Source organism: Aedes aegypti, chromosome 3 (assembly GCF_002204515.2).
Source record: "Aedes aegypti strain LVP_AGWG chromosome 3, AaegL5.0 Primary Assembly, whole genome shotgun sequence".
Taxonomy (NCBI): domain Eukaryota; kingdom Metazoa; phylum Arthropoda; class Insecta; order Diptera; family Culicidae; genus Aedes; species Aedes aegypti.
In genome coordinates, this window is record NC_035109.1 from 220289012 (window position 1) to 220316608 (window position 27597).

Genomic DNA, 27597 nt, shown 5'->3' on the forward strand with positions numbered 1-27597 from the left:
CTTTTACTGTGCGCTCTGTTTTCAAAATGCCCATGAGAGTAAGAGCGATACTGCACCAACACACGGCACACAGTAAAAGTCATGAGAACAAAATAATTTATGGCACGTACAGAGGCTCATGTATTTCATACATTTGGCCTTATGAAAGGTGGAACGATTATTGCAATACGAACGCTTTATGTATTGTTTTAGCATCACTCCACATCAAGGCGTCGATAGGCGCGTGGTGTACGCTCGAGCCTATCGATCGCAAGGTTCTTGGTTCGATTCCAGGTTGCCGCGGAAACGTTTTTTATTTTCAAATTCTTTATGAATTTCAATCCGATTTCTTGTGGCGAATTTTCATAAGGGGTTTATTCACAAATTTCATAACGTCAAAAATGGCCATTTTCGACACCCACCCACCCCCTCGTAACGCTTTTTGTATGAATAGTTTTAAAATTTTGTATGAGCCGTAACATCACGAGGACACCCACCCACCCCCTTCAGCGTTATGGAATTTGTGAATGGGCCCAAGGGGTTCCTATATTTATCGATAGTTAAATTGCCTGAGTGTTGCTGTGGGCCCTTTGTAGACCGCCCACGGAAACTAACACCACTATGGGAAGATTCAAATATGACGTCCATCGTTTTTCGGGATTTCTAGACCCCCCTCCCTCCTCTGTCACGCTTATTCCAATAGTGGTTATCACGCCCAAAGGTATGGGTGCCCTAGTGTAGATGTAGTTGTGAACCTTAGAGGAAAACAATATGCACTCAGTCTCAAAAACACCCAGAAACCGGGTGTACATATTTCAAATGGCGTAATATTTCCATATGCATTTTGATGAGTCTTTAAGCGTGTGCAAGTTTCTTTGAGGAAAACAAAAACAAACTGTGTATGACGAGCGTATGCTAGTATACGTGTGTTCAAATGTCACTAAACACTATACCTAATACATGCACTGTCACACTTCCATAGACCCCCCCCCCCCCCTAATGATGGACGTCATATTTGGATGACCCCTATCATAAAGATTGATGTTATAGCTTTTCCTGGTAGTGGTATTGGTGAGCGTGATCAAGCCCTTTTTAAATGTTTGTCCAGAATTTAGTTCGTTTTATAGGCCTTTTCATGTGACAGATCCGTCTATGCATTTGTTTACATCGGTGGAGGGCCGGTGCTAACACGGGCCTGTCATTTTCATAGAAGAACCACAGACAAACAGACGTAACACTTAGAACAAATCTCGATCAAAATCATAGTCACGAGGACATGTACGCCCAATGCTAAAATCAGCATGTTTGGCCGACGGGCCAACAGATGGCGGTAGTGTGTAAACGTCAAACACCAACAAAAACGAAGCAAGCGCTGCGGGTGGCGGATTGGTCACCTAACATATTTTTGAATCGACCGTTAAAAAGGTGGTCGATGGACAATGATGAGAGTGTGACGTCTGTTTGTCTGTGGAAGAACTGTCAAAGTGCATCCCGATCAGCTGATTTTGAGACGTCATGTGAATATAGGCCTATGGTTCCGTGTCCTAAAAAGGGCGGACAACAGGGGGAGGGAGGGGGTCTAACATGGTGTTACGGTTCATACAAAAATTTAAAATTTTCCATACAAAAGCTGTTACGTGGGGGTGGGAGGGGGTCAAAAATTAACAAATTTTGCGTTACGTAATATTTGAATGAACGCAAAGACTCGCACACAAGATTCTTGCTGCGTAGATTTCGACAAGCGTGCAAAGCCAAAACGTCAGTGGTCGTCGAGCAGCGGAGATCTGTCAGTTGCGCCGACTGCAGTCGTGTTGTTTGGGTTGTTTGTTGATAGTCGTATCTTGAACGAAGCAATATTTTCAGTTTTTATTGGAATAATTTGTAATTTAGTGAATATATTTCACTAAAACCTGGCAAATGGACATTTTACGTCCAAAGACGGTTCCCCTTTCGGAAGAAACCATTTTATGGTTTGAATTTCTTCTGAAACCAAACCTGCTAACGAAGCACTTGACCAAGCCTTCGCCTGGTATGTAAATGGCAATTATCGTACGATTTATGGACATTATAGAACAACATTACATTTCAGATCCATCGCCCACTGACCTCATAACGCAGTTCCTTTCCATCGCTCCGGAAAACCAGAACCAAAATGAGCTCAACTCCCCGGAGGCGGATAGTATGAACAAAAACGAGGGCCTAAAGTACAGCAAGAAGCAATTGGCTCTCAAAATTCTAGCCCTCAAAGTGGCCGCCTTCCTGAGGTGGGATTTGGATGTGCTGGAGAAGAACCTACCCCTACAGAAACAGGTACAGCTGTTGAGTGATTTGTGCAGCGTTACGGCCGGGAAAGCGGTTAATCTTCCGCTTTCGTTGGTGCACGAGTGTCCCATAATTGGTCCAGAAGGGTCCAAACATTCGCTCAACTTTGCCCTCACTTTGTACCATCGTTGGGTTTTGCGAGCACAAGTTATCCGAGGATCTGCCGCAAAATCCATGAAGCCATTCAATGTCGTCACAGGGGTACCGGATACTTCCCCTTACTCGATGCGGGATGATTCGTTTATCAATTCGTTGGAACCTTTCACAAACATTAGCATCGACTTTTTAAATCAAGTGATTGCGGATCCAGAACCGTTCAGGATTCTAACTTACGACTCGTTTGTGGCGCTGGATGCCCACATTGAAGGAGTTCAACAGCGCTTCGATATGGCGGTTGTTATTTCTAAGGCAGAGCTCAAGGCCCAAATACATTACGACTTGTGCCTGTTGTATTTGTATGTGCAGAAATATGAACTGGCCAAGCAAAACATACTTCTGAGCAAAGAGAACTTTGAACTAATGAAGATTGAATACAGTAAGAAGCCCTCGCAAACGTTCCTCTACTGTAGTGTCGATGAGGAGCAACTTCAAGGATACATGCTAGCATGTGGAGTAACTGGAGAACCGATTGGTTTGCTTCAGCGCTTGAATGAATCCGTGGTGCACCACTATTCGGATATTGTTGCCATCCTCAAAGAGGACAACATTGTTCGAGAGATTCCGATGACGCAAAGGAAAATCCTGGAACTAAATGTGGAAGGCTTTGTCTCGATGGGAAGTCCCGAGTCGCACACAAATGACCAAAGGGAACTGGAACTTGCGGTGGTTGCTTTGAATGCCATTCGCCACGTCTTGGATGGCGACGATATACTGGGTTCGAATATAGCTTTACAAAAGTACAAGCACCAACAGTTGAAGCTTTTGGAACTCATGCTGCAATACGGCGATGAACAGTACGAAGAGTTCAGCCTATCGGATCGGGAATTATTGAAAAGGTATTTCATACAGACCATCAGCTTGATGAACAACGCCAACGGGATAGAACCAGTGCTGAAAATGTATCAGAAGATGGTTTCCTACCAAGAGTATGAAGATTTGAAGAAGCAAAAGATGAAGGAAGACGTCCAATTCACCGGAATCGGAGTGCAGGCAGACTGGACGGTGTGTGAATCTAAAAGTAAGTAAACCATGTACCTAACTAAGGAAAGTTCGACACCAAAGATACAGTATTGGACAATACGCATTTGCAACTTTTCCGATCTTCCATACAAAATGATCAACTTTAGGAAGTTGCGGGCTAATGGAGCATGAGCGGATGCTGGTACGTTGACGGTACTTGTTCGATCTTCTATCAATCACTTTCACCACTACCAATAGTTTTTTCAGCACAAGACAAAACATGCAAAACTAGTTTCATGTAAGAGTCGTATTTTTCCTCCTTATCCATGGATCGCATCAGTGACCAAAAGTGACTCCCAGATCTCTTTCCTCCCTTAGGGCTGGTTTGCTACTGACAAGGAAAGGAATGGCCTATCTCGATACGTGGAAAATTTCTTCCAAGAAATGGTCAAGAAAATCACATTTTTCTGATCGCAGTACGCAGTTGAGAAGAAATGTCACTTCAAAGGGGGCTCTCTGTAGGAAATTTCTTGACCCATTCAGTCAAAGAATTTCTTTACTTTTCTTGAGCGAAACAGCATACTTAGCTTTACTAATGAACACCTTTCCCGTGGTGATTGTGGAGATGCAGAGGTATTCTCGGTCTCTAGAAGCAACAATCATCACACACTAACATTCCTTCTCCATTCCAACTGACTGTAAGGACATGGCCGGCGTCGTTATTGATCAATAATATTGGAACTGCTAAAATTGCACTTCGAGAGTAAAGCCTGATTTGCTACTGAAAAGGAATCGCTAAAGAAATTTCTCGCCGATTCCTTGCAGAATTTTTCTACAGCGACTCCCATTTGACCTGACATTTCTTTTCAACTGTGTACTGCGATCAGGAAAAAAGCGCATTCTTGATCGATTTTTTCTGATCGCAGTACGCAGTTGAAAAGAAATGTCAGTTCAAATGGGAGTCGCTGAAGAAAATTTCTTTAAGGAATCGGCGATAAATTTCTTCAGCGATTCCTTTTCGGTAGCAAATCAGGCTTAAGCGGAAACTCCCATCCCTTATTCATTTAGATCGAAGTGCAATTCTTACCTGTTCCTATAAACCACGGAGTAACAATCATTGACAAGAACAGTCAGTCTATGCTATGCTATGTTAAAATGATCCACTTCAGGAAGTTGAATCTCAGTCGATTTAATGATACTTTCACAGCACGTCAGACAAAATTTAATTTCAGTTTTTGAGATGCAAATTTTACTATTGCAGCCAATTTGCATACAAGCTTGCCTGCTTGTATGGCAATGTATACGCTTAATTTGCCATATAATTTGAATTTTATGTGTACAACAACCATTATCAACAAAGTTCACAATACGTTCGATGCTGAAAAGTTATTTTTTGAAGGTTTCGTGAAGTATTATCTTTTGCCATATGAAAGAAACGAAGAATTTTGTATGGAGACTGCAAGCATGTTGGAAAAAACTTAATCTAAACTTAATCGTGCTATTTCAACGAAATTATATCTGAAATGAAAGCTAAAGTCATATTTTGCATTCTTGGTGGATTAGATCACGAAAAAGTTTGATAAATCATACTTTAAATTGCATGTAAACATCAACGAAAACAGTGTTTTATACAATTTGACGACATGTAGCTAAAAATTGTGACGTGCTGGAACATTTCTGAGAACGGCATTAGATACAGCAACCCCAAATCTTCTATAGACACATAATTTGATCCTCAAGACACGCAAAAATGTCGATTGTTACGCTGTTCAGGTATAGGTAGTACATTATACATTTCAAACAATTTATTTAATGAAAGCTACATGTGTTATACTAACTAACAATTAAACGTATATTTTGGTTCCGATCGCGTAAAATTGGTTTCTCGGTTCCGTCTAAGCCTTTTGCAAAAGCAGTAACGATTTGACTGAGGTAAATTTTTTAACAATTTTCAATAACTAATATAAGGATTTTTCAGTTTATAAAATGAAACCTTATTTATGATGTATCTTTTTTATTTATTAATGAAATCTCAATCGGTTTTATGTAGGTATATCGTTTAATTAATATCCAACGATGTTATGGGAGTTTAATGTCCAACAAAATGCTTTTGGATGAAGAACTGATTTTTTTTTCATAAGCCCCTAAGACATGATGTTGTGCAAAGTTGAACATAACTGCGCGAAACAAAAATCCTCATTTTCATGAAATTGTTTTGCAATGGTATCCTTTACTATCTTACTGAATTTTAAAACTTTCCATGATTCCAATAAATTTTCTGAATTACCATTCTTTAACATCCACCAAAAAGGCATTACCAAAAAAGTATTTCGCCCCAAAACGCCCTTGGCATACGCCATGTACAATGCGGTGGATGAAGAGCTTGACAGGCTTGAACGAGTCAACATCATTTCACAGGTTGATTTTTCAAATTGGGCGGCCCCAATCGTAGTTGTCTGCAAAGTCAACGGTACCATCCGTATATGCGGAGATTATTCGACCGGCCCCAACGATGCCTTACAGCCGCACCAATATCCCCTGCATTTACCGGAAGACATTTTCGCCAAGTTGGCCAATTGCACCGTATTCAGTTAAATCGACCTGTCTGAAGCCTTCCTTCCGGTTGAGGTTGACGAAGGCAGCTGGGATCTACTCACGATTAACACTCACCGGATATTGTACCGTTATAGCCGCTTACCGCCAGGAGTGAAAACAGCACCGGGCGCGTTCCAACAATTAATGGATACCAAACTTGCCGGTCTTCCATGCACTTCTGGTTACCTCGATGACATGGTTGTGGGCGGAAAAGATGCGGCAGAGCGTGCACGGAATCTGCAAGTTGTTTTGACCCGAATTCTAGAGTATGGTTTTACGGTCCGTCCAGAAAAGTGTACTTTCACGCAACTGCAAATCAAGTACCTCAGCTTCATGCTCGTCCACCAGGGACTTCGACCAGATCCAGCGATGATTCAAGCTATCACCGAAATGGTTCCTCCAACCGACGTCTCCAGTGTTCGCTCGTTCCTTGGAGCTGTGAATTACCGTGAAGACCCCATACTGCGCACTTAAGGCTTTTAAAATTTCAAACAGCTGTAATTAATTTAAAACAAAACATAATACTCTGAAATTTTGGGAGCAAATACTTATTGATCTTATGTATAAGAAAAAAATATAAAAGCTTCATTAAGTAATGATTTTTATTGCAAATTTTTAATTTTTCTCAAGGGTGTCCGTGTTCCTAACTCTGCGCACTCATTTTTGCAATGCTCCTTATTCTGCGCATTTAGGTTCCTAACTCTGCGCACTCGATAAATTCTTTATAACAGTTGAAGTATTTTACTAAAAGACTTACTAGCAATAAAACTCTGAATTAATCTTCAGTTTCTTGCTTTATACGGCTTTACGCCTCCAGTGGCGCGTGGAATGTCTCCAACATAGAAGATTACTAAGTGAAGTGAATTTTATCTATAATTCAATCCATGATCATTACTGTTACTGAATGCTATTAAGTGCAACTCTCAAAATAATCGAAATCATCATATGATTTCCAAAACATGTAATTAAGGCTAAGTAGCCCGCCATTCGTTTTGGCATCAATGATGACTTTTCAGCTTCACTAACATGCATAAAGTATGCTGATACTTTTTCAGCTGTGTCAGTGCAAAACCAAATGATTTTCTTTGATTCGAAATCGTGCGATGAATTAGCAACAATCATCAACGACACGTATAAATTTAAATGACGGCCAACTTCGCCTTAACTTAGTTTTCTAAAATCTAAACCAACATGCAAAAAGGGTACAAACTACGTCTTTTTTGCGTTTACCCTTAGCGTGTAAAGGAAAATTAGCTCTGACTGTTTATGTATTTGCATTAGAAAATATAAAAACCAAATTTTCGTTGGTTCGGTTCGGGTCCAGGTTTGGCATTAAATAATTGCCTCGGATTCGGGTCGGATCCGGGTTTGAAGAAAATAAATAAGAACCTGCTTCTGGTTTGTTGTATGTGAAATCCGATCATTTCTACTAAATACGAAGAAAAGTTTAAGGGTAAGGGTATATCCATTCTTAATGTATTGTTCATCACTAAAACGAGAAGTATCGCCGCTCTGTATAAGCGTGACGTAATTAATGAACGATTCCTATTGCAGATCAATAACAGTACTTTATTGGCGTTTCTATATGGCAAATTCGATTAAACCTCGATGTTCCGTTACTCAATATTGACTCATGAAACTATACAAAAAATCAAAATTATTTTATTGCATGGTTAGAGAGCATTCAAAAATTACGTACATCGTTCAGGGGAGGAAATGTGACAATGCATGCATTAGGTACTGTAAAAATCACGACAGGGGATTGAGGAGACGGAGTGTAGAAATCCTTAAAATATGATGGACGTCATTTTTTTAATCTTCCCTTACTATGATAGTCCCCTCAAACAATTTTTCAAAGCATTTCTGTTGGGCACCCCTATCGCCGACTCTGCCATTCTTCTACACTGTCGCCTATCGGCAGTGCCAACTGCTACGTCACCGAAGAAGTCTGTCATCAGTTCGTACATATACGAGTAGCAGTACACCTGTGTGCAGAGCATGTACATTTTAATTCGTTTAATTATTAATTATTGAATAAAGTTATTGTTTGTTACGAGTCATAATTCTCCGCCTTATTTCCCATCGTAACAAAGTGGCGACGAGTCTGCGGAAGTTCGCGGAGTACCGAATTTCGGGTCGAAAGTATCGCGCCGCCGAAAACCGCGTGTGAGAATGTCGCAGCCACAGGCGCCATCTTCGTTGGCCGGCAGTGGTGAACAACCATTCAAAGACACAATTTTGCAAATTCTCAGCAATCAGCAGGCGCTGATGACAAAGCTGTCGCAGCATGTGGCGGCAATCGAAGGAAATATCCAAAACGCAAACCGCAACGAGTTGATATTGGATTCCTTAGCGACGAATATCACGGAATTTGCATACGACCTTGAAAAAGGTTACTCGTTCGATGCTTGGTTTTCACGGTATGCGGATCTTTTTGAGAAGGATGCCGCCCAGCTGGAGGACGATGCCAAGGTGCGCTTGTTACTGCGAAAACTGAGTCCTTCTGCGCACGAACGGTACACGTCATTCATCCTCCCCAAACTGTCGAAGGAGTTTTCGTTTGAGGAAACTGTAGCCAAACTGAGGACCATCTTCGGTACACCGGTATCTACGTTCCATCGACGTTATCAGTGCCTTCAGACGACGAAGGACGAAGATGAGGATTTTATCAGCTACTCGTGTAAAGTCAACAAAGCATGTGTTGATTTTAAGCTCCAAGAGCTAAAGGAAGATCAATTCAAATGTCTTATCTTCGTATGTGGGCTCAAATCACCTAAGGATTCGGACATACGAATGCGCCTTCTTTCGAGAATGAACGAGACCAGCGATATGACCCTGGAGAAAATCGTCGAAGAGTGCAAGAGTCTGATCAATTTGAAGCAGGATACGGTGCTCATTGGAGGAAAACCCCCCACGCCAGCCGTGGCTGCAACAAATGCCGTTCGAACGCACTCTCAGCCAAATCGAAAGGAGAAATCAAACCGTTCAAAAGACCAGGCACCGAAGACACCGTGTTGGTCTTGTGGTGGCATGCACTTTGCCAACCACTGCAACTTCAAGGATCATAAGTGTCGAGATTGCGGTAGAACGGGCCACAAGGAAGGCTATTGCAGCTGTTTTTCGTCAAAATCACGTCCAAAGTCAGGAAAAGGAAAGCCAGCGAATCGGAACAAACCTTCAAGCAAGATTGTCGTCGTGAAAAAACGTCACACGGAGCAGAAGATACGTCGAGACAACCATCAACGGAGTTCCGGTTAACCTTCAACTAGACTCCGGTTCTGATATCACCATTATATCCAGACAAAACTGGCTCAAAATCGGAGCACCGAAAACATCGCCACCGGACTGTGAAGTTCAGACCGCATCTGGCGATAAATTGGGAATCGCTGCTATGTTCCGTGCCTGTATTTCCATCAGCGGCGATCAAAGAGAAGGTAACTGTTACGTATGTAGAACTAATCTATCTCTTAACGTTCTAGGCTCAGACCTACTCGATAAGTTTGGGCTGTGGGACGTACCATTCTCGTCGTTCTGCAAGTTGGTTGACGCCAAGCAAGAAGACCACCAAGTCGCTGCATTGAAAGCCAAGTACCCGACCGTTTTCACCGATCAGTTGGGGTTGTGCTCAAAGATGCAGGTGCATTTGTCGCTCAAAAAAGACGTTCAACCGGTATTCAAGCCAAAGCGACCGGTTTCGTACAACATGGAGGCCGTCGTTGAAGATGAATTGAAACGCCTGCAAGATAAAGGTATCATCACGCCAATAACGTACGCAGATTGGGCCGCACCAATTGTGGTGGTGCGTAAACCAGATCGCACCGTTCGAATTTGCGCCGATTTTTCCACCGGATTGAATAATGCACTTGAGGCAAACAATTACCCATTGCCTCTCCCGGAGGATATTTTCAATCGAATGGCTAACTGTACAGTGTTCAGCCATATCGATTTATCAGATGCGTAACTTCAGGTCCAGGGGGATGACGAAAGCAGGAAGTTGATCAACATCAATACGCATAAGGGCCTTTACCAGTTCAACCGGTTATCACCCGGTATCAAAAGCGCCCCGGGTGCATTCCAACAAATTATGGATGCGATGTTAGCTGGGCTGGACTGCACTTGCCCATACCTCGACGACGTTCTCGTTGGGGGTCGCACAGAGGAGGAACATAGGAAGAACCTATATAAAGTACTCGAACGCCTTCAAGAATATGGGTTCACCGTTAAGATCGATAAATGTCGATTCTTCATGCGCCAAGTGAACTATCTGGGGCAACTTCTAGACAAGGAGGGCATCCGCCCTGATCCTGAAAAGGTGAAAGCGATAGTGAACATGCCACCTCCTAGCGATGTCTCGACGCTGCGGTCGTACTTAGGTGCGATAAATTATTACGGGAAGTATATTCGAGAAATGTGAAAGCTTCGCCACCCTCTGGACGAACTTTTGAAGCAAGGAACCAGTTTCGAATGGACAGATGAGTGCCAACGGTCGTTTGATCGATTTAAGGAAATCTTGCAATCTCCTCTCATGCTGACGCACTATAATCCTCGTTTGGATATAGTAGTATCAGCCGACGCATCAAATGTGGGCATTGGCGCCCGCATAGCTCATCGATTTCCAGACGGCTCCGAAAAGGCTGTGTATCACGCATCAAGAAGCCTCACACCAGCAGAATCCCGATACAGCCAAATTGAAAAGGAAGCGTTGGGATTGGTTTACGCGGTCACCAAATTTCATCGAATGATCTATGGAAGACGCTTCACTCTCCAGACCGACCATAAACCGCTGCTGGCAATTTTTGGATCGAAACAAGGTATTCCACCATACACAGCCAACCGGCTACAGAGATGGGCGCTCACCATGTTATTATACGACTTTCAAATCGAGTATATTTCTACGGACCATTTTGGTCACGCAGATATTCTGTCACGCCTGATAAATTCTCACATCAAGCCAGATGAGGATTTCGTAATTGCGTCCATCGAGATCGAAAAGGTTATCTGCAATGTTGTAGGCCAGTCCATCGAACATCTTCCCGTTTCATACAAAATGATAGCGGAAGAGACAGCACAGGACGAAGCACTGCGTAAAGTTACGAGCTTCATCAGGAAAGGCTGGCCTACCGAAGCAACCAGTGAGCATTCAAGCGTACAACAGTTTTTCGCACGTCGAGATTCGCTGTATGAAGCGCAGAAGGTCCTGATGTACGGCGACCGAGTGGTTATCCCCAAGAAGCTGCAACAAAAGGTGCTTCAGCAGCTGCACAAGGGACATCCGGGGATCGAACGAATGCGCTCCTTAGCTCGAAATTTCATTTATTGGCCAAATATCGACGACCACATCACCGCTCTGGTTCGAAATTGTCATGAATGCGCAGCGGTGGCCAAAACAGACACCAAAACTAAATTGCAATCATGGCCAGTGCCTGAAAAGCCATGGCAGAGGGTTCATGTGGACTTCGCAGGTCCCGTCAACGATACTTACTATCTTCTGCTGGTTGATGCACTGTCCAAATGGCCCGAGGTAGTTCCAACAAAGCGAATCACGACAGCAGCCACCATAGCTATTCTTCGTAAAATCTTCAGCCGGTTTGGTATGCCGGAAGTCTTAGTTTCCGACAACGGAGCCCAACTAACCAGCGATGCATTTGAGAGATTTTGCGAGTCCAACGGTATCATGCATCTGAAAATTGCTCCATTCCATCCACAGAGCAATGGATTAGCCGAAAGGTTTGTCGATACCTTCAAAAGGACAATTAAGAAAATTCAAGCAGGAGGGGAAGATATAGACCAAGCCATAGACACTTTCTTGCTCTGCTATCGCTCTACACCCAGTCGAAATGCGCCAGGAGGAAAATCACCTGCCGAGATTCTTTTCGGCAAACCTCTTCGAACATCGTTTGAGCTCATGAAACCACCAAGCAAATTCTTCAAGGATGTGAACTCCAAACAAGACAGCCAGTACAACGAAAAACATGGAGCAAAAGCCAAGTATTTTGATGTCAAGGAACAAGTGTATGCGCAAGTACACCACGGAAACGAGTGGAGCTGGATACCAGGAGAAGTAGTGGAACGTATTGGGCAAGTCATGTACAACATTTGGCTGCCTGATCGTAAACGGCTCATCCGCTGTCACAGCAACCAGTTACGAAACCGCTACGGCAGCAAAAGCAACCCAGAAGTAACCAATCCAGATGTTCCACTCGATATTCTGCTCGACACGTGGAGTTTAAATCCAACAAACTCCGAAGCTGCTGTAGAAGCAGTAGAACCGCCAACTGAGCCTGATGGATTGAACGAGTTACAGTTGGAATTCCTACGGAACCTGATGCAACCAGATCAGCAGCAACGTCGACAGAGAACTCCGGTTAGGCAACCTGAGTTAGATGAAGTTATTCAGCGACGATCATCGAGGCAACGACGTGCACCGATCCGCTACGAGCCGTATCAGCTTTATTAAACAGGGGAGGTGTTGGGCACCCCTATCGCCGACTCTGCCATTCTTCTACACTGTCGCCTATCGGCAGTGCCAACTGCTACGTCACCGAAGAAGTCTGTCATCAGTTCGTACATATACGAGTAGCAGTACACCTGTGTGCAGAGCATGTACATTTTAATTCGTTTAATTATTAATTATTGAATAAAGTTATTGTTTGTTACGAGTCATAATTCTCCGCCTTATTTCCCATCGTAACAATTTCTATTCCATATCTCGATGGTGTCGACCTGGGAGGGAGAAACCGATACAAAATTTATGTACGTCATAGTGAGCCGAGATCCTGCTGTCACAAACTGTCACTGTGAGCCCAGATTTTAAAGAATGGACAAACACGAAAAAAGCGCGTAATTGATCAAAACATATTTTTGCATTTCAACAAAGTTGACAACAATCGGTTGAAAATCAATCCCTGCACACCCAAAAGCAATGCCACGATAGCACCTTTTAATTTGATCGAATATAAAGTACTGAAACACGCATCTTTTAACTCTTTTCCAATCAAAATTAAAATTAAATGCACATAAAACTATGGCCCTTTTTCCAAGTTTGTCCAGCAAGATCGCAGGTACACATCAAAAGAAAACTAGCGTTTTTTCCCAAGCCTGCCTTGATTGTCGTTGGTGAGCGGAAGTTATCTTGCAATTTGGAAAAGTGTTGTTCAATATTTCGTGTGTAGTATCGGTGCCTCCCTCCCAGGTGTCGACAAGTCGATGGTTCCTTTCAATATCGACCTCTAGAGGGTTGATTGTATGTTGAAAATAATGTTTTATAACTGCTGCGCATAGTAAGGAACATAGTTGAAAAATTACTATGCGCACTTAAGAAGAAAAAGAAAATGAAGAGAAAATAAGTTGCACTTTAGGGGCTGTCCATTAATTACGTAAGGGTTTATAGGGGGAGGGGGGGTCTGAGAATTCTTACGCGCCATGCAATTTATTTTTGACTAGTGGTCCCGGCAAACTTCGTTCTGCCATCAAGTAGGCTGTTGAAAAATTGCTCGAAATCTCCCATACAAAATGACAGATTAGTTTTCCCCCGTTTTCCTGACTATTCCGGAAGCTTTCCTAGAATTTTTCTCCGTACGAACACGTTGCATCCCCTGTCGAATACAACAGTGAAAGAATTATGCAAATCAGTTGACCCGTTTTCAAGCCATTTCGTGACATACAAACACCATTCCATTTTTATTTATATAGATTTTCATACAAAAAATCTTACCATGGGGGGAGGGGGGGTTGAAAAACCCCGAAATTTGTCTTATGTAATTAATGGACCACCCCTTACCAGTGATGATTGCTCGATAAATAAACTAGTGCCTACGTACTAAAAATCTGAAATATATTCTCTTTAGTTTGCTTCAAATGACTTAAGTGATGAGGTACTCCCTTAGCATTTTTGCTAACCGGCAGTCAATTTGGACGGTTTTCAATATTTTTAAAGCTTTTTTATTTTTTATTAAAGTAATAAACGTAAATTTGCCAAGAACATTTTTCGCGTACTTTTATATTACTATTGTAGCAATATATGAAAAAATAAAATGAACAAAAATTTAAGTATTTTATCAGATTTTGGTGGATTTTGGTAAAAGTGCGCAGAGTTAGGAGCTGCGCAGAGTTAGGGGCCCTCACGGTATTATGGGAAGTTTGTCCCAGGAATGAGATCGCTTCGTTATCCGTTGGACGAACTTCTTATGGCTGGTGCAAAGTTTCGTTGGACACCAGAATGCCAGCAGGCATTCACGAGGTTCAAGGAGATTTTATCATCCGATTTGCTCCTTACTCATTACAACCCGAGCCTTCCCATCGTTGTATCAGCAGATACGTCGTCTGTTGGTGTTGGTGCCACAATTAGCCATAAATTTTCGGATGGCTCCATAAAGGTTGTACAACATGCATCATGAGCACTTACACAAGCAGAGCGGAACTATAGTCAACTCGACCGCGAAGGCCTCGCGATCATATTTGCGGTAACGAAGTTCCACCGAATGCTCTTCGGTCGCCGATTCCATCTGTAAACTGGCCTTGCACCACTTTTGCGGACATTCGGCTCCAAGAAGGGAATCCCAGTATATACGTCAAATCGCCTGCAACGTTAAGCATTGACCCTATTTGCTGTACGACTTCACCATGGAGCATGTTCCAACAGTTAAATTCGGCAACGCTGACGCTTCCACACGATGTTTTCGACTAAATTCTATCGGTAGCCTAAAATATAAAATATATTTTAACTTCATGGATTTGATTGATATACAACAGAGCTTTCATTTGAGGTAACAATTTCTCATATCGGACTATTACTGCGAACGCACCAACCATTTATGTAAAAAATGAGACAAAAAGGTTGGGCAGGCCTGGTATAAATAATCTAATTCCAGCTTCATTTTCGCAACATTTACAATTAGAAAGTAGGCTTTGTGAAGCATTGCATTTGCCACCAAAAAGTGAATCTTGTAGGAGACTGTAATAGAAGCCTAAGCTAACTTTACTCTTAAATATTCACTATAATAATGACTATGGAAAGTAAGACGCTGAGATCGATCATTAGGGTACACTTGCTAGTTTCGAGAAATTGTTGAACAGTAAGGAAATAGACTTCTTTTAAGGATATATGAACGTAATGACCAATAAATACTTTTAACAACAAAAAACGACATTAACTAGAACTACTATTAAATAACCTAATTTTGTTAAAACTTAATGACAATTGACATTTAAGACTCTAATCTTACGTAAAAGACAGGAGTAATCAGAATAGCACTTAAATGACAAATTATTCAAAACCATTTTGACTAGACAGTATTAGTAATGACACTACTACACTACTATTTCAAACAGATTATGATGGAGCTGCTGATTTTCACAATGCACTTCCTTTTCTCAGAAGCAAGGGAATATGAGTATTTTTCAAAAAACTACCACGTCACATTACCTACGAATAAAAAACAGGGCACCATAGCCTAGTCCGTCTGAGTATTGGTCCTGGTAGAGGGGAAACTTGGTAAAAGCCAGACCGAGGGTTCAGCCTTGACATGTTAAGCAGACAGGCAGCTCCAACTAAACACCATACAAAAAAAAAGAAATGTCTGTTAAGATTCTATGAGGAATCAACCTCTCATCTACCGGTTGCGGTTATTTATGTTTATTGATCTCTTTTTTCAAGCAAGTGTTCTTCTAAAGAGATCAAATCGCTACCAGCTGAATTTTCGAAAAAGCAAAATGACTAATGATAATTGTTTTTTTGTTTCTCGTTGCAGTGCTGCGGCTTGATGTCGGTACTTATGAGCGCCAGCTGATAACTTGCACCCATGCCAGCGGTGTGCGTAAAATGTTGGTCAAACTAGCGGGAACTAATCCAACAAAACCCCTATGGAGCATCAATCCTAGCTGGTCTATACCTCTGTCCATGAAACAACTGTTGGTGTCTTTGCAGCGTGGTTTTCTACAAGACTTTGCCTATATTCTGGTTGGCAAATCGCGCGAACTTGCCGCCAAGAAAGACTATTCGGCGGCCATTGCTTTGCTCACATGTCTCAAAAGCGAAACCACTCGACCAGAGTTGACGAACAATCCGTTGGTTTTGAAATTGGGTAAAATGGCTGCTTGGGAAGGTCTCCTGATTCAAATCCAGCAGGTGTTGGAAGAGTGGCCAAAGAAGCCAACCGATCAGGTTCAATTCATCAGAAACTGCAAACAGTGTCTTAACGCGAGCACTAGCAACGATGTGGCCCCACGTGCAAAAATTCTTGAGCATTGCGCTGCAATTCTTTTGAATTTGAACGATTGGAATAGCCTGCTGAATCCGGATAAACGTTATCCAGCCTTGGAACTGAGTGCTGCCATTGCTCAAGCCTATTTGGACATCGAAAAGTTCAAGGGCACAAAGAAAACCAATCGCGAAGCATGGGATCTGATACTGCAAATGTTCATCAACCAACAGGGATCTCGGAGACATCCGTCGGACAACAGTATTATGCTGCAGCAGTTTTTCTGCAAGTTGAGAGATCCGGTGGTGATTTCCATTGTTCTATCATTGCTCGCCAAACTGCATAACATTTTGAAGGATGAAACCAACTTAGACCTAAACGCGGAGTACATGTTCCTGTGGCCGACGAATGTGAACAAGTAAGTTAATTGTATGGCTGGTAGCAGGTCGCTTTTTGAGGCTTCAGAGATTATTACGAGACAATTCCATAGGTTCTTCAAAAATTCCATCCAGTAACGATTCCCTAGTCTCCAATCGATCTGTTCAACCAACATATATTGTTGTCCTTCAGTAACGAATTTGCAATCGATCAATAGAAGTAGATCGTGTTAGTGAGGGTTTGATTTCCGTTTCAGCCCTCAAATATTTTCGTGAGAAATGTTATCCGACTGTGCCACTGGGCGTTACTAGCTAGCCCGTTGTCTGAGGGTATCTGGCGATACTGGAGTAGCAACCACGGATGGGCCAATTCAAGCTTGAGCTCAAGCTCAATCAATTTCTCCTTCTCTGATTAGTTCCCTATTCAATCACATTTTGGTTTCCGTTCGATCTTTGTTTCAGGCAAAGGTTTTTAAAGTTCTTTCTTTAACAAATTTAGTAACTACCAGCCCTGTAGCTGTATGTTCATAATCTTATGCAAGTTCTAATCAAATAATCTCTTTTCAGTCCGGCAATCTACAATCTCAAAGTTCTCGACGAAACCCTGAATAATCTTCTGCAACAGTCGCTCAAATACTACCCAAGCAACATTCCTTGGATAAAATTGAAGGGCGATTTCGAGTTCGCAAACGGAAACTTCGAAGTGGCGATGAGGTACTACGTCACAGCCCTGGTGTCCGGTTCAGAGTTCTGTACTATTCATCTGCAGCGTCCGCTGATTGATGACTTCATTGTGCGAAGGATGATCAAGTGCAGCTCTAATTTGGGCTGTTTCATGCAGGCAGCCGTGCTGTGTCAGTTTTTGGATGAAACGGACTATGGATTGGCATTCAAGAGTGTTAGTGAGAAAACGGCTAGCTTTTCCGATGCCATGGACTCGTACTACAGTTGCATTTGGGATCCCACTTTGTTGGAGTTCATCGTCAATTGGCATTTCAAAAAGGGCGAGCACAAGCGCAGACTTCAAGCGGTAGGTTTTTTCTTATGATTTAACGATTATTAGGGTATCCCAAAATTTGTCTTTGTCAGAAACCTTGAGGGTTCAACCTCTAAACGATAGATAAGGATGTTGCAAATAAAATTCGGTATGGGGGAAACTCACCGAGAAGGCAACTAACTTTTCGCAAATTTCACTTAAATTTGCCCATTTAATCAAATTGCAAAATAATGTAACGTCTAGATTTTCGGCAGTTGTTCGACTTCCACTCGATCGATTAGGGGCGGCCCATTAATTACGTAAGACCCCCTGGTAAGATTTTTTGTATGAAAATTCAAAATAAATTGTATGGCACGTAAGAAATCTCAGAACCCTCACTCCCCCAACACCCTTACGTAATTAATGGACAGCCCTATACGTTGCAAACGCAAAAAATCAATATTGAAAGTATCTCTTTTTAATGTATTCGAACCCTCTGAGCAGAATCTTAATAGAGAATGTCACATCTCTCCATCCTCGGTTCTGCCCCACGCTCGCCAAATCGATGAGCACTTGATCCGCCCACCTAGCTCGCTGCGCTCCACGCCTTCTTGTACCAAACGGATCTGACTGGAGGGAGGGTTGCTGTCCGGCATTCTTGCAACATGCCCTGCCCATCGTATCCTTCCAGCTTTGACCACCTTCTGGATACTGGGTTCGCCGTAGAGTTGGGCAAGCTCGTGGTTCATGCTTCGCGCCACACACCGTTTTCCTGCACAACGCCAAATATCATCCTAAGTACCCGGCGTTCGAAGACTTCAAGTGCTTGCAAGTCCTCCGCATCGTCCACGCTTTGTACATGATACATTTGGTGCGGGTGTGAGTCTTTTTTGATCGCAGCTTCTTGTGGAGGCCATAGTCTTCCACTGATGATGCGCCTCCGTATTTCACGGCTAACGTTATTGTCAGCCGTCAGCAAGGATCCAAGGTAATCGAACTCGTCGACCATCTTGAACGTTTCCCCGTCTATCGTAACACCGCTACCTAGGCGAGCCCTGTCGCTTTCGGCCCCATCAACTGACATGTACCGTAAATTCGGGTGAAATTGATCACTGTGTCACTCGATTTTATTTCTTTCTAATGGAGCACAAATATCAATGTAACCCACAGTGAATGAACGTTGTTTGTCGTAAGTATGTCCAAATTGTGTGTTGTGAAGTTTTTTGCGTTCAAAAATGTTCATTGCTATGAAAATAATGTAAAATTTCAAAATCTTGTACGGTGCAGTATTGACAAACATCAATAAACTTCTAGTTCTAGACAAGGATTTGGACATGGTATAATCCTGAAAGTTTGTTAGGATACTTAAGATATATCCCTAAACTAGATTTCATAACCAAAACTCGTACCAATTCACTGATTTGGTTGAAATTATTGAATTTCTGATAGATATCAGGAAATTCCTTACAAAATTGCATACATTTAGGCGTTTTCTGCGTTATTCTTGAAATTTAAACATGCATTATTTCTATAAATATTGTATTGTTAACAATTTGGCAAGCATATTCGGATTCAGGGAGCTCAAATTCATTATGTAGAGTTGTTTTGAAAACTAACAATAATCGCATTGATAAGTGATCAATTTCACCCCGAAATGACATCTCCCGATTTTTTATTTTAGACATATATTTTAGCACTAAAATTACATTTGTTAGAAAATGTCGGTACTTGAGTCAATGAGGCTCACCTTCATACTTGTTTTTCTGCATTCAGTTGTTTGGCATTGTCAACATTATAGAAATCAGACAAGAAAAACCGTGAAAAATGATCAATTTCACGAAATTACGGTATATAGAACTCTGAGCAGAAAAACAGAAACAGTCTGTCCTCGGGTGTTTAGTTCGATCGCGCTTTCTTTTTTTTTTCGTATATCCTAAAGTACCGTACCACCAGATTTTTAATTATTTCTTTTTTACGAGCGGTTTTAAATGTTTGTGTTTTACAATCCGATGACCCTGGAGGGATCGGTTTTGCTTTTTACTGGCTATTGAGCAAAAAAATATTACTATACAATCGACAAGCATTACGCGAAATGCTATTTAGACAATAAATAAACTATTTTTCTTTTTTGATTGCCGGCATCCAAAAGATTACATTTAAAACACTTAAAAAACAAATGCTCACCGTCTATCGCCAGCTTGCTAGGCGAATCCTGATCATATACCTCCTCCAACCTCCAACTTATGAGGGTGTCGCTGAGTCGGTGGCCTCTCATTAAGTAAGTGCTACATCAACATTTCCTTCCCCTATCCCAAGTTACGGTAAAGAAGACAATTTGTCCCATTCTTGAATTTCCAGGCATAACTGTCCCACTACTGTATTTCTACGCATAACTGTCACACTATACAATTCGCTGCGCTGATCTCGAACAAAATATTTAGTTGTCAGTTTTGAATTAGCTGGTGTTTGGGAAAATCGTTTTGAAAATCTTCTTACGTTGGTTTTACATCCCATGTGGAACACAACCTGTTTTATGTGTATTATCAGGATACATTCATCATATATGCGAACCAGACGTCATATTTGATTGAAAATTTCAATATCAAAATATTATTTCACATCCGTTTTTCAATGAATTTCAGTTGAATTTTCAGGGTCAATCACAAAATTCTTCTAGTTTTTGGAATCGCGGTCAACGATTAGAAATTCGCCGTAATTTTGGATTCATCACGGGGAGTACTGAAATAATCCCACACTCAAAAAAATCCACACGTCAAAGCTACGTGGAAAATCCCGTAGATTCATAAAAATGAATTTTTCTGCAGTTTACCTGACGACGGTAACAACTACCTAGACGTGGATATATATGAAATGAACCCTTAATAACATTTGCCGTAGGAGAACATCACTCTTACGTGAAAAGAATGTACTCGTAAATGAACCGAAATTTTGACAGTTCAACTTCTAGTTCATTCTCTGTTATGGTGAGTTGGCCGGTATTAGCAAGTTCGATTCAAAGATCTTAAAAAATTTATACAATATTCAAAAGATGATGGTAAGTAAACTTTGTGCAAAATAAAGTTTTATTCTTTATTGATATATATATTTATTTCTTCCAATAGAGCGGAAAGTGCAGTAATGTTAACGGCAGTCACAATGTATCCCGTCGTCGGCTGAAAGGCAGTTTCAACCCGATTAATGCAACAATGGCAGACAAAATTCATCAGTTTTTTTTAATGTTAACAAAGTGTTTGTTTTTTGTTTATAAATAAATGATTACATATAATTTCTGCTTTGTTTAATTATAATATCTTTCCAATATTTGAAAACAGAAAACAGAAGAACAATAAAAACGAACCAGAAATAAATGTCTTTCCTATCTAAAGTTCCTATAAAACATACTGGGAAATTGTTTAAAATTCAAAGAAGCACTCCGTAAGAGGTACGCGCAACCCTGATGACTGTTACGTGAAACTCCGGTGGATCGAAAAAAGTTCATTTGCTCGTGGGTTCATTCAGTGCCACATACGATTCACGTAGCTGCTACGTGGAAAGTGCGATGGAAAAAAACTACGTATGTTTTCACGTAGCCTTGACGTGTGGATTATTTTGAGTGCACTTGAAGAATCAGTAACCACTTTAATTTCGAGTCCATGGCTTGCGACGAATCAATTTCATGATTTAGCAAACCAAGTCTAAATAAAAATAGTTCGATCGTTTTCTGATGACTTGGCCACATGCTGGGTTGTTCCGAATACTGCTTCACTGGTGGAAGTGGCCATTATATTTGCGAATCTGAAACCTGGCTTGCGACATATCAATTTCCATGAATTTGCAAGGCAAGTCTAAAGGTGGTTCAAATGTATTTGAACGACTTGACCACATGTCGGATTGTTCCGAATTCCCAATTCCCTGGGGGCCTCTACCCAAATGGCCTCTAAACTGTCGGTTCTGAAACCTAGCTGGCAACATCAATCTTCATAAATTCCCAAATCAAGGCTAAAGAAGGGTAATTCGAAGGTTCTTTGATGACTTGATAACATGCCAGGTTGTTGTGGATACCCTGTTCCCCAGAGGAAGTACCCAGACAACCAAAATGTACGTATAACGAAATCACCGGGAGGCTTTATATGTGCAATATTTCACTTAAAAGATGTCGCGAAAAGACCTTCTACGTACAAAAGTGGAGGTGATATGCGTGCATATATTATGTGATGAATAACAACATACAATGCGAGTGTATAAATATTCTACCGAACTACCCTGCGATCTTATGCGACTTAACTTACGATAACAAATGTCAATGCTACGGATTGATTCGACTTACTTTGTACCAGAGTTTATATACACAGAGTTGCGCGAAGAGACTTCTTTGAATGCTTGCTCTTCTTCGTCTTCAAAAACAGCCCCTATCTGTTTTGCTGGGCTGCTCGATAGGTAGACGGTTTGACAGTTCCATAGGTAGACGGTTTGACAGTTCGATAGGTAGATTTGGTTTCACTCTTCGAGCAACTCTTCATTCATAGACTCTGCTTTGTACGAGTGTACGGGACGAAGCAAAATGTACAAATGAACTCAGAACAGAGTGTTTTATGCGAGGAAGCTCATCAATCTGACGAGTTTATCCACGGTGTTTTGCGGGTTTGATGTAATTAGTATGAATAAACGAGTTGAAAAGTGAACTTTCATGCGATTTCTGGTTGTCTGGGTAACCATTATATTGGCGGTCCTCAGACCTATCTTGCGACATATCAAACTTGATGAAGTCAAGAAGAAGTCAAAGTCAAGTCAAAAGAAGAATAGTTCAAAAGGTTTTGGATGACTTGGTCACATACTGGGTTATTCCACATAACTTTGAATTTATTTATTTATTTACTTGTCTTCGAGTTTAACCGTACAGACAGATTTTTTTATTATCTAATTCTATTTCTAAACATAGTTTTCGACACATTAAAATCAAAATTTACAAACACTTCATTAAATCGACGACAACAAACATCAAACGGGTTATTCTGACCATAAAGCGTACGGTGGACAGGTAAACGGAGAAATTCAGTGTGTCGGGTAGTTCTGATTGGAACATTAAAATTCAACTTGTATAATAGCGCAGGGCAGTCAATATTTTGTTTTAAAATGTCAAAAACGAAAAGCCGTTGCAGAAGAATTCTCCTGTTAGCCAACGTTGTCAGGTTCACCAGGTTGCATCGATGTTCGTACGGCGGTAGTCGGATAGGATCATTCCATGGCAACCGACGAAGTGCAAATCGCAAGAAATTCCGTTGAATTCGCTCGATCCTAGCAGACGAGTTTCTGTCAAGCCTGTAGCTGGAACAGTCGATATAGGAATTTATTACATCTTATAAACTCTCTAACTTTCTCATCCACTCTTTATTTCACTAACTCATACATTTTCTCATTATCACACATACAGAAAACTTTGCTTTCCATCCCAAACAATAAAATCGTATTTCGTATAACGGCAGAGTAGTCTTAGATAAAATGTACTCGAACTCACTACATCGAAATATACTGATAAAACATCCATTACTAGTTAAATTCCAACAAAACACAAAAGTAGGGTCTGTACTGGCTAGATAAGAATTGATTTTTGAAAAAAAAAAAAAAAATCAATGTGAAAGGTTATTTTATCGAACACAATTTTCACAGGCAGCTATGCCCCAAGGAAAAATACAAAAATACAAAAATATTTATTTGTTTGGAAAAATGTTGTGATTCTCGTTATCAACGTCGTGCCTATACTTTCTGGGACATCATATACGTTGATTGTTTTCCAAAACAATCCTAGAAATTCTTCCAAATATTTTACCACTATTCCTTCAACCAAATTCTACAGTTCTAAGAGATCTTCCTAAGATTTTACAGGATTTCTTCCGAGAAAATCCACAAAGGTTTATTTCAGAGTTTTGATAAAAATTACTTGAGGATTTTTTTTTCAAGAAGCCCCAAAGTTTCTTCAAAAATTCATCCACGTTTCCTCCTAGAAATCAAAAATTCTTTGGGATATTATTCGAACAAATCTTTTTTTCTATGTTTTTTTTCTTGCATTGCATACAAGTATTACCATTACATTTTTTTTTCAATTATTTCTTCAAAGGTTTCTCAAACAATCCAAAGCAATCTTGAGTTTTCACACCAGTTTATACTACAGAAATTTTTCCAATAATTTCTCCGATCATTCCTACGCAAATTTCTATAGAGATTCTTTTCTATGTTTTCGAAAAAAAAAATCTTCGGAAAATCCTGCGGAATACTATCCCGAGATCCGAATGATATTTTTTTATTATCTTAGCCAATTATCTAGGAAATATTCTTGAACTGCTTTAAGAGTCCAGGAGTTATTTCAGACATCATTGTTCATAAAGGGTTACTTTTAAAACTTACACAATGTTTATCAGTGACTAGGCTACTCTAGAATTTTCTTTTGGAATACCTCACGGAATTATATGCTAGAAAAATTTCCTTGGCATTTCAATGGGGACATTCCTGAAGGAATTCATAAAAAAAAACCTTCAAGACTTACTTGAGAACGCCTCAAAGAAATGCTGGAGGATTTTTTGTAGAAATCTCAAACGGGATCTTTGGAGCAATTGCTGAAGTTATCTTCAAAGAAATCCCTAGTTGAAATCTCAGATAAATCCTGAAAAACAATTTTAAAGGAAATCCTTAGAAATTTCTGGAGATGTTATTGATTGAATTTTAGAAGACGTTTTGATCGGGAATTTTGGAGAATGTCCCAAGAAAATCGGTGGTTGAATTATTGGATTAAATCCTGGAGGAATTATGACTTGTTTGATAGTTTTTCCAAACATTTTTTGGAGGAATTCAGATGATTTCTGAACTAATCTTTGGAGAACTTTCATTTCTGTGGTTCTCCTTGAGAAAATTCAGGTCGAATTCTTGAGATATCCTAAACAAAACTCTTGGAGAAATTCCCTAGGAAAATTTATTGGAAAATAATCACTAAATAAACTCCTTTAGACATTTTTGGGGTTATATCTGAACATTTGGACGAATACCTTAATCAATTTCTGATAAAATTCCTAGAAAAAATTATTAAAAACACATACATTAAAACTTGTCGTAATGTCATGAGGAATTCTCAGAGAAATGTCTGCTCTGATGCTTGAACCAAACTCTTATCTCCTGGCATCTATTAAGTTTCTTTTGTTTTGTTCTTGTTTGGTCTCTTTTAGAAAAGCTTTCTTAGTCATGTAGTAACGACTGACATGAAAATGAAGGGGACTGACATGGAAGTAAAGGGGTGTCAGTAACAAAAACCTAGTTTTGAGAAAATCTGCTCTGAAGTTTTTTCAGCAATTTTTCATTATATACAAATGCAAGGGGAAAAAACGAACCAGTATTCTATGAATTATGTTATTTTTGTCTGTTGAGCGGAAAAATCTACTGGAAATATTATTGGAGTGCTTGGAATTTCCTCAACGCACAACCGACCAATGTGTAACTTATACCCCTTTGCGTTGGAGCTCCTCATATAAAATAACTTTCAATTTCCAGTACAGTAAAAATGCGTTTGAAACATCTTTATCTGCATATTTTTTAAGTGAAATAATTACTCATAGTTGAAACCTTCTCTTTTTTCAGATCACATACCTGGGACAGCTGGAACTCAATGCCAATAACAACGAGGAAATTAAACGCGAGGCAGCCGCTATACGAAAGACTCGTTTCCTTCGTTCATTGGCCAGGCAATACATGCTGTAATTTTTGCGGAATCAAACAAGACTTACACTACGAGTACCACTGCGTACGTTGAAATAAGTTTATTGATGTAAGAAAGACAAAAATATAAAATGTAGCATTAACTTAACAATCATCAGATCTAACTTTTTATTTCGGCTTACGACCCGGTTTGCCTCCGGTTGTCTTTGCCTTCTTCGACGCCGGTGTCTTTTTGTCTTCGATTTTTCTCTTGGGATTCGGTGTCGACGGGAGCGCCTTGAAGAAAGAGTCCAGTCTCCCTTGGGTGGCGGTTGATTTGGTTTTCAGGATCTTCTTGGCGCCAGCTCGGATGCGATCTTCGTTGAACTGACGGTCTCCGCAAAGGTACTTCACCAAGCCTTCCTCATCCGGTTCGCCCCACTTGAGCTCGACCTCTTCCGGGTTGGCAACTTCTGGTTCCTTGAACAGAACCCGAGCTTGTTGGTAGTTCCAGTTTTCTGGGACCACATACTTTTTAGTGTCGAGGTTTTCAAGAATTTTCTCAATTGTGCGATGCTTATTAATCAGTTCGACCGCTTTCTTTGGACCGATTCCACGGATGCTGTCGCAATAATCGCAACCCAGTAATATACAAAGGTCAATGAATTCATCACGGGTCAACTCCAGTCCCTGGAGGATTTTGTCATAGTTGAACTCCTGAACGGGCATTTTCCGAGCTTCACTGAAAGTCAAGTGACGAAGCAAAATGTTGGAACCGAAAGTCAATGCGTCCATATCTTCCGTTGCCGCGGCGTAAACTTTTCCCCCTTTCACCAGGGCAGCACATTGGGCTTCAGCTTCACAAGGCGCATCCACATACGGAACACCCATCAGCTTGAGCAGCTCCTTCGCTTCATTTGAGTGTTGCTTCGTGACCTTCACCAAGCGACGATTGAATTTATCAATGTCCTCGGTGACCCCGGCTTCCGTGGCTTTGTCCAATGCCTTCTGTGCTTCCTCTCGTTTCTCGGCACGCTTGGTCAGTTCCCCCGACTTTAGATCCGGAGGCTTGCCATCGAAAACATACACCGGCTTGATTCCATTTTCCAGCAGCCGAATTGTACGATAGAAAGTTCCCATCAAATGAGATGTGGTTTCTCCATCGACGGAAGTCAGCTGAGCTCCTTCGGCTCGCACCGCAATCAAAAACTGGTACAAACACATAGAGGCATCGATTGCTACTTTTCGTCCTGCAAGGATTAGGTTTAATACCAGATCATAAGTTATTTTAATAAATCCTACTTACCGAAAAAGTTCTTGATTTCTCCTTCCTTCACAGCAAATGGGGCCAAATCGGCAATCAGTTGAGAGAGTCCTTTAATTCCCATGGCGGAGGATTCGAGCTCTATCAACTATGGGATAATTTTACGAACTTAAACGAGTTACTGCAACATAGAACAATAATTAAAGAATAGTACAACATTAATATAAATATTACAACATAAAGTAAACTTACGCAGAAAACACGAACTGTCAACGCCGAACGAGACAGACATCCAGAGAGCATAAATTTGCCGCCAAAACAACTCGCAGCTTGTCACGCTAAAGGCTGAGCTACAATGGTGTGAGCGGCAACGCGGCGCGGCAGGATTTGACAGTTAGCCCATACATTTTCTGTCAAAACCTGCCGCGCCGCTTTTCCGCTCCCATCATAGGCCTTTTCATGTGACAGATCCGTCTATGCATTTGTTTACATCGGTGGATGACCGGTGCTAACACGGGCCTGTAATTTTCATAGAAGAACTGTCATAGTGCTTCCCGAACAGCTGATTTGAGACGTCATGTGAATAGGCCTATTGTAGCTCAGCCTTAAAGACTATTCAGTCTCTTTTGGCCCAATAGGCCTTTCGGTACACTCCGTACACTCAGAAATAAAAATAGTCACATCAAGTTTATGCATTATGTTTAGAGATTTTGTTTCTATATGCCTCTCTTTTATTCTGCTGTGAATTTTTACACTAATTAGTTAACTTATTCCCGTCATTTCAACTGGCTTGAAGTTGAGTCTGAAATCATGAATTACTAAAATTTAGTAATTCTGTGACTAGCCGTGTTTCCTATATGGACGAATGCACGGGTTCACTAATTTGGCGTTCGAGCGGTGCCAAATTCACTCGTTGCCATGGCCACATAAATAACACGGCACCGCTCAAATGTCAAATAGATCGTTGCTCGCCTGAATCTAAACAATTCCAGCAGTGAGTGTCAAAGAGCAGGACAGTCAATCAGGGTGGGTGTACGGCTGTCAACTACAAACAAAGCTCGCCTAACAATCATCTCTCGGGCGGGC

General features: G+C 41.0%; 2 protein-coding genes across 2 annotated transcripts; one reads left to right on the plus strand and one right to left on the minus strand.

Annotated features, from left to right (window-relative positions):
- Positions 1-1757: 1757 nt before the first annotated feature.
- On the plus strand, positions 1758-25419 carry LOC5579832 (integrator complex subunit 8). Its single transcript, XM_001651455.2, has 5 exons — positions 1758-2008; positions 2069-3478; positions 15765-16632; positions 17159-17621; positions 25191-25419. The coding sequence occupies exons 1-5, from the start codon at positions 1897-1899 to the stop codon at positions 25308-25310; spliced, it is 2973 nt and encodes a 990-aa protein (XP_001651505.2). The 5' UTR covers positions 1758-1896; the 3' UTR covers positions 25311-25419.
- On the minus strand, positions 25345-26876 carry LOC5579829 (flap endonuclease 1). The gene is made up of 3 exons (XM_021855818.1): positions 26764-26876; positions 26554-26692; positions 25345-26497 (listed from the first exon to the last, which is right to left on the minus strand). The coding sequence occupies exons 2-3, from the start codon at positions 26633-26635 to the stop codon at positions 25437-25439; spliced, it is 1143 nt and encodes a 380-aa protein (XP_021711510.1). The 5' UTR covers positions 26636-26692; positions 26764-26876; the 3' UTR covers positions 25345-25436.
- Between the last annotated feature and the right edge of the window lie 721 nt (positions 26877-27597).

Coding starts and splice junctions, on each gene's coding strand:
- LOC5579832 (XM_001651455.2), top strand. CDS start 1,897: ATGGACATTTTACGTCCAAAGACGGTTCCCCTTTCGGAAGAAACCATT. Junction 3,479..15,764: donor GACGGTGTGTGAATCTAAAA/GTAAGTAAACCA, acceptor TTCTCGTTGCAG/TGCTGCGGCTTGATGTCGGT. Junction 17,622..25,190: donor ACAAGCGCAGACTTCAAGCG/GTAGGTTTTTTC, acceptor CTCTTTTTTCAG/ATCACATACCTGGGACAGCT.
- LOC5579829 (XM_021855818.1), bottom strand. CDS start 26,635: ATGGGAATTAAAGGACTCTCTCAACTGATTGCCGATTTGGCCCCATTT. Junction 26,498..26,553: donor AGAAATCAAGAACTTTTTCG/GTAAGTAGGATT, acceptor TAATCCTTGCAG/GACGAAAAGTAGCAATCGAT.